The sequence below is a fragment of the Lactuca sativa genome, chromosome 7 (genome assembly GCF_002870075.4).
Source record: "Lactuca sativa cultivar Salinas chromosome 7, Lsat_Salinas_v11, whole genome shotgun sequence".
NCBI lineage: Eukaryota > Viridiplantae > Streptophyta > Magnoliopsida > Asterales > Asteraceae > Lactuca > Lactuca sativa.
In genome coordinates, this window is record NC_056629.2 from 23981742 (window position 1) to 23999213 (window position 17472).

General features: G+C 40.3%; 2 protein-coding genes across 3 annotated transcripts; one reads left to right on the top strand and one right to left on the bottom strand.

The window, feature by feature from the left end:
- Positions 1-3238: 3238 nt before the first annotated feature.
- On the top strand, positions 3239-6546 carry LOC111907055 (uncharacterized). 2 transcript variants are annotated; one of them, XM_023902854.3, is made up of 6 exons: positions 3239-3551; positions 3940-4771; positions 4856-5010; positions 5275-5311; positions 5649-5716; positions 5877-6546. In XM_023902854.3, the coding sequence occupies exons 1-6, from the start codon at positions 3463-3465 to the stop codon at positions 6301-6303; spliced, it is 1608 nt and encodes a 535-aa protein (XP_023758622.1). In that variant the 5' UTR covers positions 3239-3462; the 3' UTR covers positions 6304-6546. The 2 variants fall into 2 exon arrangements, with proteins under 2 accessions (XP_023758622.1, XP_023758616.1); XM_023902848.3 differs by having other exon boundaries at positions 3242-3551; positions 4844-5010.
- Positions 6547-6842: 296 nt separating this feature from the next.
- Positions 6843-7843, bottom strand: LOC111907068 (uncharacterized). Its single transcript, XM_023902863.3, has 2 exons — positions 7506-7843; positions 6843-7160 (listed from the first exon to the last, which is right to left on the bottom strand). The coding sequence occupies exons 1-2, from the start codon at positions 7796-7798 to the stop codon at positions 7106-7108; spliced, it is 348 nt and encodes a 115-aa protein (XP_023758631.1). The 5' UTR covers positions 7799-7843; the 3' UTR covers positions 6843-7105.
- Positions 7844-17472: the final 9629 nt, after the last annotated feature.

Here is a 17472-nt window from a genome sequence, read left to right on the forward strand (position 1 = left end):
TCGGACCAAAGACGGACAAAACCGGACCAATATATATTCTAAACCGGTCTAAGTAACACACATATTTATAAGAGATAATATATATATATATATATATATATATATATATATATATATATATATATATATATATATATATATATATATATATATATATATATATATATATATATTAACCGGTTCCGGCGGGTACCCAGCGGGTAGCGGTTCCGAAAAAACGAGAACCGGAACCGGAACCGCTTAAGGCAGTTCCATAACTTTAGGAACCGGAACCGCTTAAGGCAGTTCCGGTTCCAAAGCCGGCAGTTCCGAGGCGGTTCCGGTTCCAATAGCGGGTACCCGGTTCCGATGCTCATCCATACTTTTAGGCTCTTAAAAGCACTTAGAGTAATAAAAATCGGACCTTGATGGTTAAGCCACAACCATGCAAGTGTTTGAAGGTCACAAAGTTGGGTTAAGGACAAAAAATCATGTTTTGACCCCAACCATGCATGCAAGCATATAAAGTTTGTGACTTTATGGACTAGGATGCCTTAAAGGACCTGGATATATATTCTAGACGAGAGGACTTAATGGGTTAATTCACAAATGAAGCCCCAAGAAAGCTGACCGGTACGCCGTGCGTACACCCTAGTACGTTACGTGTACGCATGCAGGGTGGCGAACTTGGGCCTTTGGGCCTTAGAAGCCTGGGCCTGGATAGTTAGGCCCCGTGACCCAGTGTGGAGCAAAGTTTTTAGGCCTAGAACTGGGAGTATTGGGCCTTTTTGGTCCATATTGGGCCACTCAAGATTATTTATTTTGGACTAAGGATTTATTGGGCTTGTGAAAAGGCCCATTTGAAGAGTGGGGCCCAATTTAGAAAATTGGGCCATTAGTGGGCTAATAATGGGATGGGAAAGATAACATGGAAATGGGCCTTGGGTATGGTCCAAATTAGACCAAGGGGTAAAATGGTCATTTTATCCTAAGAAGTATTATGGATTTTTGACTAAGTGTTGTTATGATAATGATAGCCGGGGAGTCATTGGAGCAGCTGTTAGAGATTCCTTCCAGTGATATTCGACATTCAGCTTTATGAGGTGAATTACCTTCTAGTAGAAGTGGGTTTAAGGCACCAAGGTCGACCCACTAGTAAGAGTTATAGTTGATAATTATCTTTGTGATAATTATCTGGTATGTCACTATCTGTTATGATCATGTGCCAGTATGCTATGATGTTATTTGATATGTAATAAGAGGGGTAGGATAGGCCCAGTACCGGTCGATAGGGTCGAAAGGGGTATGCCAGCACCCAGATAAGCTAGGCAGTATATGATTATATGTGTACACACTAGGATGCTATGTGGTAGAGTATGGGGTGAAATAGTCCCGAGTACCGGTCGAAATGACTGAAGGGGTAGGCCATCACCCTGATATGCTAGGCAAGGTACCGGTCGAAAGGACCGAAGGGGTAGGCTAACACCCTGATATGCTAGGCTAGGTACCGGTCGACAGGACCGAAGGGGTAGGCTAACACCCTGATATGCTATGCAGTTACCGGTTGAAAAAGACCGAAGGGGTAGTCCAGTACTCGGATAAGTTAGACAGTATATATGTTATATGGTATGTGGTATGATGGGGGAACTCACTAAGCTTTGTGCTTACAGGTTACAATTTTTGTTTCAGGTCCTTCTTTCTCGAAGGGAAAGGAGTCGGCACAGTAGCAACGCATCGCACCACTATTTTCCGCACTACGATGTTCTTGGGATTGTACTCTGACATTGTTACTATACTATGATATGCTTTTGAGACTTATGATCTTTGGCTTTGATGGAATGAAATAACTTGATGATGTTTTTCTAAATTTTTTTATGAATCGTTATATAAAAAATGAAAATTTTGGTCTGTATTTTTGGGATGTTACAACATATTCTTTGCCCACACTATTGCTGATGCCTCTTTGACATCCTCTCCCTTAAGACTAAGTGGTAGATATCTATAGGTTTAACATCACTAAGGTGCTATTTGTTTTTTTGAAACAAAAATTCATGAAGTCTACAGACCACCTCTGCAACCCTCTGTAATAGAAGAGGTGGACAAAACGACCGAAGACTGTAATAAGAAAAGTGTTTGTTTTTTTAACATCTGCATGCTGCTGCATATATTAAAAAATTATAATAAACAGATTTTTTAAACCGAAAATAGTTTTTTAATATCAAAAATTTAATAATGTATGACATTTAAGCAATAATTTATAATATTTCAACATAAAATAATGAAATTTCAACAAAAAAATAAAGATATTTTAGCAAAACATAATGATATTTCATCAAAAAATTATAATTATTTAATATAAAAAAATGAAAAAAAATTCAACAAGAATAAAAAAAACAATAAAAATGTAAAATAAGATTTCAGTGACATATAATCAAGATTTCAGCAAGAAAAAAGAAGAAGAGGAGGTTGGAAGAGTCAATACAAGTGCTGTGCCAAACATAATAAGAACATATGTTTTTTACTCTGAAGACTTCTAAAAACCAAACAATTGCGAGATTAAAAGTGTTGTGCGACACGCAACAATAAGAGGTCAGAAGAGATTTTTTACAAAAAACAAACAACACCTAAGACATACTTAAAACACGAAAGACCGAGATAAAAATCAAGAACTCTAACTAGGGGTGTAAGTGAGCTGAGCTACTTGGGATCAACTCGTTAAAAGCTTGACTCAAAATCGAATTAAACGGGCCCAAGCTCAAGCTCGAGCTAAAAATGAGGCTCGTTTATTAAATGAGCTCGATTTGAGCTTCAATTAATGAGCTCGTGAGCCTAAATAATTAGGGATTTAGGGTATTAGTAAACAAGTTTGAACCGAACTTAAGCTACTTTAGGCTTATTAGACAAAAAACGAGCCGAACTTGAGCCTGAACCAAGTGTGTATAATTCTTCACAAGTTTGAGCTAAGCTTCGTACTATAAAACACGAATCGAGCTGAGCTCAAGCTTGAGCCCTCATAACTTAAACGAGCCCGAGCTAAACGTGATCAAGTTCGGACTCGACTCTTTTACACCTGTAACTCTAAGTCTAACTCTAAGTCTAACTCATATGTCTCCATTTTATTGCATTTTATCCTTATCTAAAATTATTCAATAAAAAAACCCGGCTTGTTTGTGAGGGGAAAAAAATGTGGCATGAAAAGTCCAAACACCCCTTTACAATTTACATGTAGTTTTGCGAAGAAGCCATGCCGACTCGATGACCATTATCCCTGAAAAATCAAGTAGCTTCGCAAGTATTTAGCCGTGACTCCAACGCAAACGTCCCTTTCTCTCTCTCTCTCTCCCTCTCTCTGAATCCCTAGAGAGAGAAATCTGTGTTTCATAGAGATTATTAAGGAACACAACCATTTGTATACCCTCTTTCGATACATTCATTCGTATATAGACCCAAAGAGGAACGAAAATCCAAGAATTAGCAACAACAATGGCGAAGAAGAAAGCTACCATGACTCTCAAAGACTTCCATGGCGGTTCAATCCCTTCTGATCTTCCTCTACCCTCCGCTCCTGGCGTGTGAGTACCGCGATTCATTTTTTGAACTTTTGGATTTAAGATTACCGATTTGTTGATACGAAAGCAAATCTGCTCGTTCTTGTTTTTACTCTTTTGGATGAGCGTGATTTAGATCTGATGTTTTATGCGCGATAATCTGTGTGTTTTGTTTATTTTATTGTGTGTGTGTGAAAGATCTGTTAGCGAAAACTCGAAACCCTAGGGAAAAGTTTCCTTTTTCTATGAATAGTAATATGTACTCCCTCGGCTCAAAATCAACAAATTTGTATCAGCTTCAATTTCGAGCAACTTTTTTGATCTTACTTATAGATCTTCTGGTTGTAAGTAAAATCATTGTGAGGTTTTAGTTATTCCTTTTAACAATTTCTTCACTCTGTTGTTCTTCCAGAACTGTGAGGCCTTTGAATCATACTGGATTTGATCGTCATACTTCATGGACAAATCCAATGGGAAGACAAGATCACAGGTTGCGTCCAGGTTCAGCAGGTGCAGTGAGAACATACGATGATAAAACCCCCTTCCTCTCTCACAATGTCCAAATTGGGCGTAATTTTGATGAAGATGAAAGAAAGCCATTAGATGGCGGCTCTACTCCACGACGAACCGTAAGTGATGAAAATATCCGTGGCGGCAGCGGTGGTGGTGGTGGTGGGGTGGCGGTTCGCCAGGAGCCAAAATTTGAGTACCCCTTGGCTGGAAATGCCCCTACTCGGCCTGCCACCACCCCTGTTTCTCAATTCCCTGGTGGCAGCTCAGCTTCTTATGCCGCCAGGTTTAGCGAATCATCCAATGTTGGTGTAAACTCCGGCCCCTCACCAAACGCGTGGGGCCCAAGGAAAGTCGCCGGAATCACCGAGCCAGTGGCGGCTTCTTGGTCGGCTCCTGATGCCGCCACCAAGTTAGCCCATGCAAGTGCACTGGAGAAGGTGTCTTCAGGTCGCTGGCTTTCTAACCAACATAAACAGGTGGATGTAGAGGTGATTAGACACCCTGAGCCTGAAGCTAAAGTCCAAACAAAGGGAAACATGTACACCACACCGGAAGCCGCCAGGAGTTGGACCACAAACGAGGTGGTGCCGCCAGTGGCTCCACGGGAAGTCCCAAGAACAGATGTGGTTCAAGATCTGCAGCCTTCAGAGGTGTCTGAGAGACCAAAGTTGAAGTTACTTCCAAGATCAAAACCAGTCGAGAATTTGGAACCCTTGGTGGCTTACAAACAGGTATTGTAATTGGGGACCCTTCATGTGTTGATGTTATATGAGGGTAAATTGGTAATTATGTTTTGCTTGTAGGCTATCCCACAGGCGGGTGAAGCAGGTATGGTGGATACTGGAAATGAGAGTTATGGAAATGCAAATGCTACAGAGGATGGAAACCAGGGATTTGATAGACCAAGAGTGAACTTAAAGCCACGTTCACAACCTATTGAACAAATGGAAAGAAACACAGATAGAGAAAGGTTAGTAAACTGTAAACTGTCTCTTTCAAAGATTTTCTAAAATTTTGTTTTCTGTTCTTTAAGATTCAAATCATGGAAAGGTTCTCTACACTTCTGCAAGCTACATATCTTCTTTTCTACTATAACTTTTTTTTAGTATGGATGAGTTTTTTCAAAATGTAGAAAGAATCAAACAGTAAAAGGGAGAAAAAATGAACAGTTTCAATAACCAACATTAAAAAGCAAAGTTGATGTGTATTTATCATTTTTTTACTGTTGTCACAGAAATTCCTTGTTTGGTGGTGCTCGCCCTCGAGAATTGGTAAGGACTGATCTGTCTTTGTGTGATTGTTTGTTTTTTAAGGTTAAGATAAAGGGCAAAATACAAAAAAAAAACATTTGTATGTTCCATCATTTTATTGATTTAGTTGCATAACTATTTTCAGTATCAAATAAACAAATTATACTTTTTCAACTGTTGAAAAAATTGATCCGGGTTTTCATTAAAAACCAAAAAGTATAAAACTTTAATCACAATTGAAATAAGTTAAAGCGACTAAATTGATATAAAATGGTGAAAGTATGTTGTGCTTTTTTGTATCTTGCCCTAAAATAAATGAACTTTTTTTTTTTTTTGACATTTTTGTTGGTGGTGTAAGGTTTTGAAAGAGAGGGGAGTCGATGATGTTGCTGTTAACCATGACACGATCCAGTCTCCTCCTAATAGGTAAATAAATATCTACTTTAACTTCTTTGTTGTACTTATTTATTTATTTTTTACAACAAATAAAGTACAATTCCCATATTGGTTGTGAAACTGAAGTTACATTGCTATTGGTATTCCGCACAATGATAAAATCCATATGTCATTTTGTTGTTTTTTTCAGGGCAAAAAAGGAAATAACCAGGGCCGACAATCCACCTGTCACGTCCCGCCAAAACGGAAAACCCGAACCCCTGGACCACCACAGAACCGCCAGTAAAACCCGAGACCATGTAGAGAAATCAGATGCTCAGAGAAGAAGCAACTGGAGAAATGAGAATCGAAAGATCGAAAAACAACCACCACCACCGCCGACGCCACAGGAGCGGCCACCATCGCCGGAAACCTGGCGAAAACCGGTGGAGCCCACACCACCGGTGGGGCCACGTTACGGAAAAGCAGCTTCCGCTGTGGAGCTGGCTCAAGCCTTTTCCAAATCGGTCTCGGACCCAAAGGTGGGGTTGAGAGGGGTTCCCGGGCAGGGGCAGATTCCGTTTTCTAGGCTGACCGGGCAGCCCGCAACTAGGCCTCATCAGATCAACGGGCACTGAATGTGTTGAAAAAATTATGTTTCTTGAAGCTGCCCGTGAAGGTCAAGAGTTGACTTGAATGAAGCGTGAGTGGGTTTTCGGTGATAGTACCAATATGTGGGATGAACGTTGGAGAAAGGGAGGGAGGGGAGAGGAGAGAGGAAAACAATAATCTTGTTTCTGACACTTTTTTTTATCGAGGAAAAGATTGATTGATGGATGTTTTTACTGAAAAGGGTAAAAGTGTGCCAATTATTTCATGCACATCTTCATCTTCATCTTGTTTGTTTTAATATGTTTGCACGTTTAGACAGTTTCACTTCTACGCTGATTCATCTATCACCTCCGTTTATAAATCTGTTAGGTCAATTTTCTTTTCAATCTGTGATATTGGGCCGGCCCAGTGGGCTTAGGATATTTGACCCCTAGCCCTAGGACCGGGTTTTATCTTAGGTGGTGTTTTTTTGATGCTTCATTTATTTGATCGATGAAATTCTAATTTAGTAGTGTTATAGTTTCTATTTTACACCAGTCTCTTCACCTCTCTAGATTTTCAATAATAACAAAACCTTCTTTATATTGTAATTTATTGGAAAAAAATATACAATGAGGAATACATATAGAAATGTAGATCTTTTAACTCTAAAAAAAGGAAAAAGAGAAAAGCTTTTATACCAAAAGATCATAATCCAAAACACATTTTAATATTTTCTATTGGAGCTTTTAACTTTTAGTGTTCTATGTAATTCTATATTTTTTATAAGTTTTTAACTAGTTTGATGAATACAGCTTCCATCTACCGGCTGATTTTGCTAATCACAATCTAAAACAAAAACGATGTTGGGACAGGCGAAAACATATCCCATGAACCTTGTAACCTGAAAATAAAATGAAATAGTTAAAGATCATGATTATCTTACAAAACTACACAATGTTTTTTATTAACGAGAAAAATATGTAATTTGGTAAGCCTTATATGACATAAATGTACTAAAGAACGATAAATAAAAAGTCAGAAAAAATAAGATTTCCCGTCATCGAACACATGATATTATTTTCAAAAATATATTTTGAAAATCATTTATTCAACAAACTTACAACCTTTATATACAATTGTTTTTTATGATGCGAGTATGAATTAGAAAATAATACGAGTATTTTGTATGATACGAGGATGAATTAAAAAATAATCAAAATACAATTTTATCTACATAATAACTTACACGAACTCATGCTTGTATCCAGAAGGTGCATTACTCGGTACATACACTTGTATTCTTTTTGTCTTGACCACATCTTCCTCATAAATCGTGCATAGCGACGGCCGCCAGTGTCCATTTTTCCCAACTGTTTTACCACCTTTACCACCACCATTGCCGCCACCACGACCACCACCAAGCTTCTTTTCACGAACCAAACTGACATTATGACTTTTATTGTTTTTCTCCTTAAAAACCGATGAAGACCTGGATTCATAAATGCCACAACAAGAAAAAAGAGTGAGCAGAAACTTCATTTTTAGTTTGCCTCGAAGAGTTCGAGAATCTATGTGTTTTTAAGAAGGAAATAAATGTTCTTTTTTATATATGTTATCTTATTTTACTTTTAAACTTTTTTTTAGACATCAATTCGCAGCCGGCAGCTTTTGATTACGACGTTTTCCCACACTTAACTCATTCTTAAATTATTGTAGTTAAAAGTAGATATGGTGGATTTATGATATGATTCGAAAACGATTGATTGTAAATTTAGCTTTTTAATAATATTATTTGGATTTTAGAATTGATTTAGTTGACTAAATTGATTATAGTCCTATAAATTAGTATATAATTTATTTCGGTGGAACGAAAATCTGAGTTGAAGACTCGAAGTATGCTTTTGAAATTTATTAGGGATGAACAAAAACCGAACCAAAACCCGAAAAAAAAAACCCGACATAACCGAAACTGAAAAACCGAAACCAAAGCAATAATCGACGTTTTAGGTTTGAATTTTACAAAAACTGAAAAATAACGGTTTGGTTCGGTTTTGATGTATAAAACCGCCCATGAAAACCGAACCGACCCACATATATATTATTTATTATATTTTAAACTTGTAGTTTTAGACTTTAGACTTTATTCCTTTAGTACTTTATGTTAGGATATTCATCCTTGAAAGATCAATTAGATTCAAAACAGAATGTAAATAAGAGCAAGAACAAGAACAAGAACAAGAACAAGACAATGATTCAAAATATGGTTAATGATTATAAGCCACAGCCTCAGAAGAACTCGATTAAGAATTGCAACTGTAGAGACGTGATTAGGGTTACAAGAATAATTGCTAAAGTTATGAAACACGGTGCATGCACCTTAAATACTCTAACCCTAATAAATGACGGGTGGACAAGCCCAAGCCCGTTTACATAAATGAACTATTAAACAAACACAATGACGCAAAATAATATTCATAACAATCTCCCCCTTTGCGTCAATTGAGGCGAGAGTCCATCAAGGCTGAGTTTGTGACAACTCTAAATTTATTCCGTCACTGTATTCCATTTCCGTTAATAAAATTTATTTTTATTAAAATTTCCCGTTAACTTTTGGATTAAGTTAATTAAATCGGGACTTTTTATTTTGACTTCATAAGTGTCAGAACACATTAGAAACACGTTAAAACACCCTCAATATTCATTTGGAAAAGTTTTAATTACAACTAATTCGGGTTACGACAAACTAATCGGGTAAAATTTTAAACCCCGTTTAACGTCGGTATTGGGTGGATTCCCACTTGGCCACAAACTCAAGCCTTATATAAAGGATGAGTGACTTCATTTAAGCTTTTTCCCACCTCCTCATAACTTTCTCTCTCTACTCTCTCTCTAAAACTCGAGTTTTGATCTAAAAACGCCCCTTTCAAGCTCCAAAATCGTAAGTGATCTATCCTAACTTGTTGTGTAACTTGTTAAGCATGCAAATCTATGTTTAAATCATTCAAAACACTCAAAAACTTGTGTTTACGGTTTGGGAACACCTCCCAAAACCGTAAACTCCCATGAAGGGGTTTTGAAGCCCCCAAACCCTTCCAAATCCTTTCTAGTGTTTAGCTAAGACTTAAAGACTTGCATGTACGAGCTTAGAGCACCAAAATCATGTCATTTGGGTGGTAAACATGAGTTTACGGCCCAAGAACATTCTTGGACCGTAAACACACCTTTATAGACCATGAACACCTTTTAAGGTGTTAAATTGCCCCTTAAACACCTCCAAAAGCTTCCATGAGTGCCTAGAACCTTGTATTCCTTCATGTGATGCACCAAACCATGCACAAATGAGCAACACTTGAGTTTATGGTTTGGGAAGGTCTCCCAAAACCGTAAACACCTCCCAAGGGTGTTTAAGTGCCCTTAACACCTTGTATGACTTAGATTTGGGTCTAGAACTTTGTATGCTTAACCTACAACCACCAAAACACATGAATCATGGACAAACATGAGTTTACGGCTGTAAACTCATGTGTTTACAACCGTAAACTCCCCAAGGGTCCTTCAAGAACCGTAAACCCTTTTTCCAAGGTCAATTCAAGTCCCGATCACTTCCTAAGCCTTTGATGCAACCTTAGAACCTTCCCTTGTGCATTGTAAGACCTTTAAACATCCAAGAACACACCACCCATGAGTTTACGGTCGTAAAATCATGGGGATATGGTGTTTGGACCGTAAACAACCTAAGGGTCTACTCTTGAAGAGTAAACTCCTTATCTAGGCCCTACACACCCTTAGATGCAACCCAGATCATTCCTAACACTTGAGATAAAGTGTTTTCGTGCCCCGGAGTGTATTTTCTTACTTAATTAGTAGTTCAAAGTCTAATTGGATACAATTATGTATCTCCTTATGTTACATAGGAACCTCGCGCGTGTTCAAGCCTTAAACTGACACTTAGCATCATAGCCGACACATTTCTTGTCTGGTGAGTTCATACCTCTACACCATTTTCCGTGTTTTTCATGTTTTCAGGGGGGGAATACAAGTAAAAGTACAAGGAAACTTGTATTAAAAACTTATTATTTCGTATGTTATAGTTACATGTTGAATATGCTTTTAGCACTGAAATCCGTATTAAGCAACCATTTAACTTGCAGAGTTAGTTTTCAAACTAATTGCGAAACTCATTATAAAATGTTATATTTTATATTTCACAAAGAATTTCATGTCATTCATAAAACAAGATTTTCCGCATTATTACTTGTAAATTTGTTATTCTTAAGATTGGAGACACGTCCTCTGAAACACTCCACAGAGATACGCGAGTGGAGGACTGCCCCTGTAACCAGAATCTCTTAGAAGGAGAGCGTGACTTGAGTGTATAGACCTATACGGGGCTGACTACCCCGCACCTTGCTGCTAGCTACAGTGGGACCGACAGGTCTACGGGTGACAAAAGTCATAAATGATATTGGCCCCGTTACGCGCCATATCTAGTTTATCGTATGGTTATGGAACTCGCAACTTAGATAATGGAGATTTACTCTTAAGTAATAATGAACCTAGTGAACTAACCTCAAAGTAATAACTGTTTTGATTACTAGAGGGTATCAGTATTACCCTTAGGTATTAGTTCACAACCTACTTATTAGTTTTATATACGTGTTAAAACTAATGTGCTTTCCAAGGATAACTAAACTTTCAGGGAAACTTTACTTAACATTGCAAGTATGGTAGATACTTGTACTTTTCATTCCGGATCGATAACCAATCACCTACTTTTAAGGAAAATAAGGGGTTTTCCTGGGATAACTTAACTTGACTTGTCATAAACAGGCTGTTTAACAAATGGATAACCACACTTCTTTTATAAGAAAATATGGGATTTTCTTGGGAAACAACTTTTTGCAAACTTAAAGGAACATTTTCTTTCACAGAAACAAACCGCTTATGAACTCACCAGCTTTATGCTGATATTTCTAAAACTGCTTGTATTCTCAGGTTCACGTTAGACAGGTAACCCGCTTTCTTTTGGAGAAGATGGAGCGTATAGAAGTCTCGTCTTCACTTTTGATATACTGATGTATATATAAAACATGTATTACTTTGCTTTCAAACAAATGTAAATATTCCTATGTAATGTAATGGTTATGTTTACTATGCTTACTATGTACATTGGTTGTGATACTTTACATGACGTCTTCCGCCCCGGAACGTTTCCTCCATCGGTTTCGGGGTGTGACAGAGTTCGCTTTTGCACATCAAAGACTTTCAGAATGATACTCAGTAGAGAATTGCGAACCTGATTTTTACCATTGAATCATATCCGAAAAACACTTCTTGTCTCCCTTGCTGTTGCCCTTGAACTTATTGACCATGTCCAAAATATACTCTAGGCAAGAAGTTGTGTACAGGTGTTTATCAGTTAGAAATAAACAAACTTTGTGAAAGTTTGCATCATTTCATTCTCGCGCCTGAAAGACCACATGCCATCCTTCCTTGTATATTTTCCCAAGCTTCAACTTTTCGACCCCTTCTGGTGCTTCTTTGGGGAGAACAGATGGCTTCCTTCGCAATACATCAACTATTTCCACATCCATTTTGCCCACCTCTTGAACATACGAAACTATCATCAATTTGAGGTGAGAAATAACGGGCTCGTACTTCTTTCCGTCTCTCAGCAGTAAGTTGTAAAGCATGATCCAGTCATAGGGATTGAGGCATGGTAGGTGTACGAGAGTGAATTCGTAGACCTGACTAGGAGAACCTCTCACAACCTTGAACTTCGCATTAGGGAAGCTTTCGATTTCAATTGGACCTGTGACCTTCACTGCAGTAATCTTGCTAGCACACCACGTTTCGTACTGAGGATTCATGTGCTTGAGATAGATTATAGAATGAGAAGAGTAATTCATCAGCACCATTATCAGTGGAAGGGACATTTGCTACTTTCACAAAGGAGCGAAACTTGAAGTCTTTCGGAGTTATTGGCAGATCCAGCTATGAATCTCGTGTATTCTAAAGCTCGAATGACAATTGGTTCTAGCCAATATTGACTAGGCATATCCACAACTTCGTTCTGAATTCGCTTTAAAGTCCACTTTGTAAATAAAAGCTTTCAGCTTTCCAAAGTAACCCGAGCTTTGCGTTCTGCTTTCTCTTTTTCTTCAACCACTCGAATTATTCTTTGATGTTCGTCCATTTCAGCCTCTCGTGCCTTTATTCTTTTGAGCTCGTTTTCATCAGGCTCTTCATCTTCGCTGTTGTCGACAATGGGTTCTTCACTGAAAAGTTTTTCTTTGCCTTTAGGCTCAGATTCTCTTTTTACAGTGTGCTTGAATGATGGTTTGGGTTCTTCCTTCTTGGATTGTGACACACATTCTCCCATTGTTTCGGAATGTAGCTAGATTCCGAAACACCTTCCAGTCGATGAAGCATGGAGAAGACATGCCTTAATTTCTCAACAAGATGCTTCTTTACCGTAATCGTGATCATTGAGTCACGTGTCTCAATGATATCCGGAAGCATGCCAGTGACTTCTACAATGTAGCTTTTCGAAGCAGCTTTCTCATATAACAAATCCTTGACTTTCTTCTCAACATTTTCAAGCTTGAATGTCAAGACTTTCACCTTTTCAGTTTTGACGACAAGAGCATCCATTATTTTTCTCTCCATAGCCAGATCTTCTTGAAGCTTAGAGAGTTATGAGGAGATGGATGATTGGAACTTGTCATGGTCAGATTTAAGACCAGTGTGAACCTCTTGAACTTTCTCCTTCTCAGTTTTAAGTGTTGAGCCCATGACAGAAATGACTTTGTTAGCCGTCGAAGTGTTGGACTCAAAGGAGCTTTGGAATTCCTCCATGAAAACTTGAGCATCAGATATTAGTTTATCGATTTTTTGGTTGTTTTGTTGCAGACTGTGGTAGAGTCATCTACTGCCTTGTTCATCTTTTCAAGATTGGTAGAGTGTTCTTTAGTAGAGTCTCAAGAATGGACTTGTCCGTTGCTTGAGAATAATCATCAGTGGAAGAGGTCTTTGTAGTGTTAAGCAACGAGTCCAACTTTTCATTTATCGCCTTGAGTTGCCCTCTCGTGACATGGGCTTTGTCCTCACTTTCAATCCTGATGTTGAATGGACTATAGGTGAATCCTGCGAAGTCGTCATCATCCCTGAAAATCATGTCTAGGTCATTGTGGCGAAGAGGGGAAATGGTAAGTATGGAATGACCAGTTATGAAACCTGAAGCTCCCGCCCCCACATCAGATGCGTTGACAGAAATAGGAGGCTCAATAGTTGTTGCTGGTGTGGTGGTAGAATTGGTGAAAATGGGTGGAGGTTGCGAAACACCTAAGGAGACAGGTGGGCATGGAGCGATAGAGATGGGTGTTAAAGTGGTGGCAGTTGGAGAAGGAACATAAACAGTCTCAACGAAATCAGTGAAAATAGGACTGAGACAGGAATCTCTACAGTTACCTCAAGAGCAGTGGAAATAGCCTGCGAAACCTCTGGTCGGGAAGTTGTTGCAGTGTCTTCGGTTTGAACAGGCGCATACACTTCAATGCGAACATCTGATTGAGTGTCAGACTCCGAATGTTCGCTTTCACTAGGAGTCAGAGATTTGGGCTTGCGAGCTTTCCCCTTTAACTTTCACTTCTTTGCTGGAGAAGGAGTTGGTGCAGACGAGTCAGCTTGTGAATTTCGCTTCTTGGAGGATTTTGCAGGTTCAGAAGGACCCTCTTTTCACTTTGCTTGTTTTCACTTTTCTTGCATCCTTTTTTCCTTCCTTTCTTTGGTTTATCGGCTTCATCAATTATCGATTGCATCTCTGGCGTCAAAGGGCGAAAGCCCGAGACAGGAAGTTTCCTGTAAGCTTCAAGGATTTTACTAGCCGCAGGAACATCTCGAAACATAGCTTCAGGAATTGAGCCAACAAATGAAAACTTTGAATTATCAACAAGGATAATGTTGGTAGTATGAAAGACAGAGATGGCAGACATGAAGAGTCTTGCATCGCTGGAATGTTGTGCTTCTCAATTTCCCTCTGAACAATGATTGTCCAGAAGCGAGGATAAGAGATTTCACTGTGTCTCGTTGTTGAATGGGTGCTTTGTACCAATTAAGCCCAAAGAACAACTCCAAAATCGATGTTGATTCCATTGTAGAGCCCATACATAATTGTCATAAACAGCTTACTAGCGCAATCCGACCCAGTTACACGCTCCGAAAAGATTTTGAACAAAAGAGTAAAGAGCCCATTCCATAACGGTGGCAGATTGTGTAACATCCAAAATTTCAAAACAATTAAAACTTTTCAAAATCACCCATTTTATTAATATTGTTACAAAAAGGTTTTCAATACATTATTTAACAGAGTAACTTTCCCAGGTTCATATCATAAAACACCAACGCGAGGAATGGTACGATCACGCCTTTGCCTTGCCACAGACTCTTGAGAACCTGAAACATAAAACCACAACTGTAAGCCCGAAAGCTTAGTGAGATACCCCCAGAATACCAACCACATATACGCCTTTCCAGGCCCTGACCTTCCGGTCCATGTGTCTCAAGGGACTTCCGTCCCTGCTGGGTAAACCTTCCGGTCCTACCCACGCCGACCTTCCGGTCCATCACACAACATAATCGCCTTCCGACCCATAACATATTGCCTTCCGGCCCATAAGCATAGAATGCACATATAACATATCAAGCAATCATATAACAGTTCATAGACAACAATCGATCAACATATCACATATCATAGCATTACTCTAACAAGATACCGGTCTAGCCGATCACTATCATAACATTACCCTATGAACCAGTCAACATACTAATGCATACATACGCCTTTCCAGGCCATGACCTTCCGGTCCACATAGTAACGCCTTCCGGCCCATAACATGCAATGACAACTACCCGGATTTCCATCCGATAAAAGGGTCGGCCTTGGTGCCATAAACCCTAGCGATATAGTGAGGATAACTCACCTCGAAACTGCCGACTGAACAGATAGCTCAAGCTGCTCCGATCACTGATACGATCTCCACCTCTGGACAGCCACCAATGCACTGAACTCAAACAACAAACAACAATTACCAAAATACCCCTGGAACCACTGGTCAATCCTTGGTCAAAGACAAGGTCAAAGTCAACCCCTGACTGACCCTACTCGCCGAGTCAACTCTATGACTCGCCGAGTCCCCATACTCAGAACTTCACTTAACCCGCGACCTAACTCGCCGAGTCACCCCAAGACTCGCCGAGTTCAACGTCTCTGAGTCCACTCGCCCTTGACTCACCGATCCCTTAAGATTCCTTTTCTACACGTCGAGTATCCCCGTTTTGCTCGACGAGTTCCTCCTGGAAGAATCGCGGGGCCACCCCGATTCAACTCGTCGAGTCTGACGAACAACTCGACGAGTCCCAGTTAATCTTCAAGCTACTCGCCGAGTCTGAAGAACAACTCGGCGAGTCCATGCCATGCAGACGAGCAACTGCTTCCTAAATTACGTATGGTCCCGAGATATACAATCATGGGACTTTCTGGACTTCTAAACATCTTATTACTGGGGTATAAACGTCTGGGTAATAACATAATAACCCATCTAATCACTAAGTGGGTTTCATAAACCCTAGATTCGTATACACATCAAAATAACAGAAATGGTCCGAGTATTACCTGAAAACGCACTCTCTGTGTCCCCCAAACCTCAGGACTCGATCCTCCTTGATATTCCTTTGGCCAAATTCTTCTTCTTCTTTCCTAACAAGTTCCTCCAAGTTCCAATAGCTTTCTCTCCTGCTCTAGACGTCCACAACGATTGGGGTTCTTCTCAATCGACCAAAAGACGGACAATGACGGCCTAAGAGGCGTTATATACGATCCAAAACCGAACGGTTAGGGTTTCTGCTGAACAGCGTCGACTCGCCGAGTCCATATCTGGACTCGTCGAGTCCAGTCGCGAACCCGCGACCAAGTCTGCGATCCTGCTCGGCGAGTCTAGGCTCCAACTCGCCGAGTCCCCTCTTAAAACACCCCCAAAATCATAATTATTACAATACTTGAAATTCCGGGCTGTTACAACTCTCCCCCACTAGAACTAGACTTCGCCCTCGAAGTCTCACTCTGAAAATAGCCCCGGATGCTGCTCCCACATATCACGTTCCAGATCACAGCTCATTTCCGATCCCCTCCGGTGCTGCCACTGAACTAACCCAGAGGTATCTCCTTATTCCTCAGAACCTCGATCTTCCGTTCTCTGATGACCACTAACTTCTTGGCATAATTCAGGCTCGCATCCACCTGAATGTCTTCTAATGGAACCACTGCCGACTCATCGGCTATATACTTCCTCAATTGCGACGCATGAAAAATATCGTGGATTTGTCTCAAATCCGTGGGCAACTCCAAACGATAGGCCACCCGGTCTACCCCGCAATCGCATGAAAAGGTCCAATATACCGGGGCCCCAACTTGCCCCTCTTCCTGAATCGAACCACTCCTCTCCAAGGAGAGGCCTGCAGGAATACGAAGTCACCGACCTGAAACTCAAGCTCGGACCGGCGTCTGTCTGCATAATTTCCGTGTCGGCTCTGTCGAATCTGCTCTGTCGACTGAAGCACGATCTCTGTACTGCACATCACTCTGAAATCGAAAATTACCCAAGATGCAACTCTGCTCTAAATCTCAACGATCATTCGACCCATAAGGGTTAGGAAACCATGAACCACCGGATCCCCGATCCAAAGCCCACTTTGTCCATTCCGAACCGACTGAGAGGTCCATTCTCACTCTCAGAGCAACCCTCACAATTTCTCCTCTTGCCATCATATACACATACTGAACTAGTCCCAACACCCGCAGGTTGAAAGACTTGATACCCTGACGATATCCTCGAACATCTCCCAATATGAACCACTACATCCACCCTACACTCTGATCAGAACCACACTGAGAATTTAAGATTCTCTCTCTCCCTGCATCCCTTCTGAGCCTCAACAGGCATCCCAAACCGGATGGGTTCCTACTTCGCTGCCGCGAACACGATGCTCGAAGGCATACTCGAAACACTCTAACCGTAACTCTGCTCTGCAGCTTTCACTTTCGTGAACTTGCACCCCCTTCGGAGTTATACACCTTCCTCTTTTCCTTTTTCCAAGGAACCCTCTTGGCCATAATGCCACTCCAACCGGTGCCACGGTGCTCGCCCCAGGCG